General features: G+C 61.2%; 1 protein-coding gene across 1 annotated transcript in view; it reads left to right on the top strand.

The window, feature by feature from the left end:
- The window catches only part of TMEM160 (transmembrane protein 160), a 2671-nt gene extending 857 nt beyond the window's left edge, over positions 1-1814 (top strand). Inside the window, exons 2-4 of the mRNA XM_023746871.1 lie at positions 314-322; positions 792-884; positions 1447-1814. Coding sequence (XP_023602639.1) covers positions 314-322; positions 792-884; positions 1447-1712 — 368 coding nt within the window. The 3' untranslated portion in view covers positions 1713-1814. The remainder of the gene's footprint in view (positions 1-313; positions 323-791; positions 885-1446) is intronic.
- Positions 1815-2257: the final 443 nt, after the last annotated feature.

Genomic DNA, 2257 nt, shown 5'->3' on the forward strand with positions numbered 1-2257 from the left:
AAGAAAGCTATGGCTGATTGGAGGGCGAGGTGATCCAGGCTGCAAGGGCGGGCCCCATGCCGCTGGGAGAGGACTGGGCTAAGCTGAGGTCGGGATGGGGAGTTTGTAACCCAACTAGCCTGTTAGCAAGCACTGCACAGGGACGCGAATGCCATCAGGCCTGGGTCCCATCAGGCCTGGGTCCCGGAGCAGTTTGTGTCAGGAGGTCTGAGAAAGAAGTGAGAGGGCGGCCCATGGGTGGGGGCTGGCTGACCAAGATGACATCTTGGGGTCTTCCTGTCCTCAGGTTTAGGTTCTGCAGTTTCGCTTCCAGATCCTCCAGGTTTTGCAGACTGTCTTGAATATTCGGTCTTGCAGAGTTTGGGGAAGCTGGGCTCAGAGATGGAGACAATAGAGCAGTGGTTCTCAACCTTCTGGCCCTTTAAATACAGTTCCTCATGTGGTGACCCAACCATAAAATTATTTTCGTTGCTACTTCATAACTGTAATGTTGCTACTGTTATGAATCATCATGTAAATATCTGATATGCAGGATGGTCTTAGGCGACCCCTGTGAAAGGGTCGTTTGACCGCCAAAGGGGTCGCAACCCACAGGTTGAGAACCGCTACAATAGAGGTTTGGGGGAATAGGGTTATTGCGGGGCGGGGGGCTGCCAAGACATGGTGGGAATGTGGAGCAGGATGGGGTGGTGGGATGACAAGCCCCTCAGTTGGACCGTCTGGGCTGAGGCCCTTTGGGGGCAGGGTTTGGGCTGGTGCTGATTCTCTCCCATCTCCCCCGTCCCGCCAAGCCTTCCTCTCCTGGTTTCGAAATGGCCTCCTGGCATCCGGCATCGGGGTCATCTCCTTCATGCAGAGTGACATGGGTCGGGAAGCTGCCTATGGTGAGTGCAGACCCCCACTCTTGCTCCCACCAGGGAGTGTGGGTGCCCCCCCGACACCGGTGAGTGTAGATTCCCTCCTGCCCCATCCCCCCAATAGTAAGTATAGAACCCCTCATTCTTCCCCCACCAGAAGCCATGTCACCCTCCCTTGTGTCCACCTCCCACGCACCCACTGCCCATCAGAGGGGGTGGTCCAGGGCATGGTGGTGGGTCTGCCCCTCCAGTCTGACTTCTCAACAAAGATGAGGGTCCTAGTCCCAGCCCCTGCCCCTCCAACTCTGTCTTTGCTCTCAGACCCCCCACCCTTCCTCTGATCCTGGACCCCACTTCCAAGTCCTCGACACCCCTCTGCTACTGTCTCATGCCCAGCGCCGTGGCTCTGTACGACCCCTGACCCCTGCTCTGCCCTTGAGTTTGCCCCATCCCACTGAGTCCACCTCAGTCCCCTGACGCCCCTGTCTCCAGGATCTGCCTCCCCAACAGCCTTCCTCCCAAGCCCCCCCCGCCCCCTGGGACCCCAGGCCTCCCCTCCATTGATCCTGGCTTCCGCCCTCTCCCACAGGCTTCTTCCTGCTGGGTGGCCTGTGCGTGGTGTGGGGCGGCGCCTCCTACATGGTGGGCCTGGCATCGCTGCGGGGACCTATGCAGCTCTCGCTGGGGGGCGCGGCTGCGGGCGTGGGTGCCGTGCTGGCCGCGGGCCTGCTCTGGGCCTGTGCTGTCGGCCTGTACATGGGCCAGCTGGAGCTGGACGTGGAACTGGTGCCTGAGGACGATGGCTCGGCCGCTGCGGAAGGCCCGGACGAAGCGGGGCGACCACCGCCGGAGTGAGCAGCCGGGCCCGGGGGAAGGACCAAGGACCTGAGGCCTGAGGCCGCTTCAGACGGGCCAGGGTCCAAGGACCAGGACATTAAAACCTGACCCTTCCCTCCCTCCAAGTGGTGGTTCCTGCGACGGGAAGGCTGGGCCTGCAGCGGGGTGGAGGGAGGAGGGAAGGGGTGGGAGGAAGGAGAGCGGGGCGCCACAGCCCCCAGAGACCAAGCCACAGATGGGGAGCAGGTCTTTAATTCTTAAAGAGCGCTGATGGGCTGGAGCCCTGTCCCCCGCCCCCTGAGGGCCGGCACCCCCCCCCCCAACAGGAATCAGCTCTTTTGGAAGCTCTCCTTGATATCCTATCCCCTTGTCTTGAGCCACGCGCGCCGTTTGTGACCGGGCGGGACTGGGCCACAGTGGTACCCAAGACTAGCGGGAAAAGGAATGCATGTGCAGAAAGTTCGGCGCGATTGGCGTAACTATCGCCGGGCTGCCTCGGCGCGTGGTGGCATGGCTGTACGCGTGGCGAGTTTCATATGGAAGAAGTGGGGGGGAGTGTGTTT

The sequence above is a fragment of the Myotis lucifugus genome, unplaced genomic scaffold (assembly GCF_000147115.1).
Source record: "Myotis lucifugus unplaced genomic scaffold, Myoluc2.0 scaffold_750, whole genome shotgun sequence".
Taxonomy (NCBI): Eukaryota; Metazoa; Chordata; class Mammalia; order Chiroptera; family Vespertilionidae; genus Myotis; species Myotis lucifugus.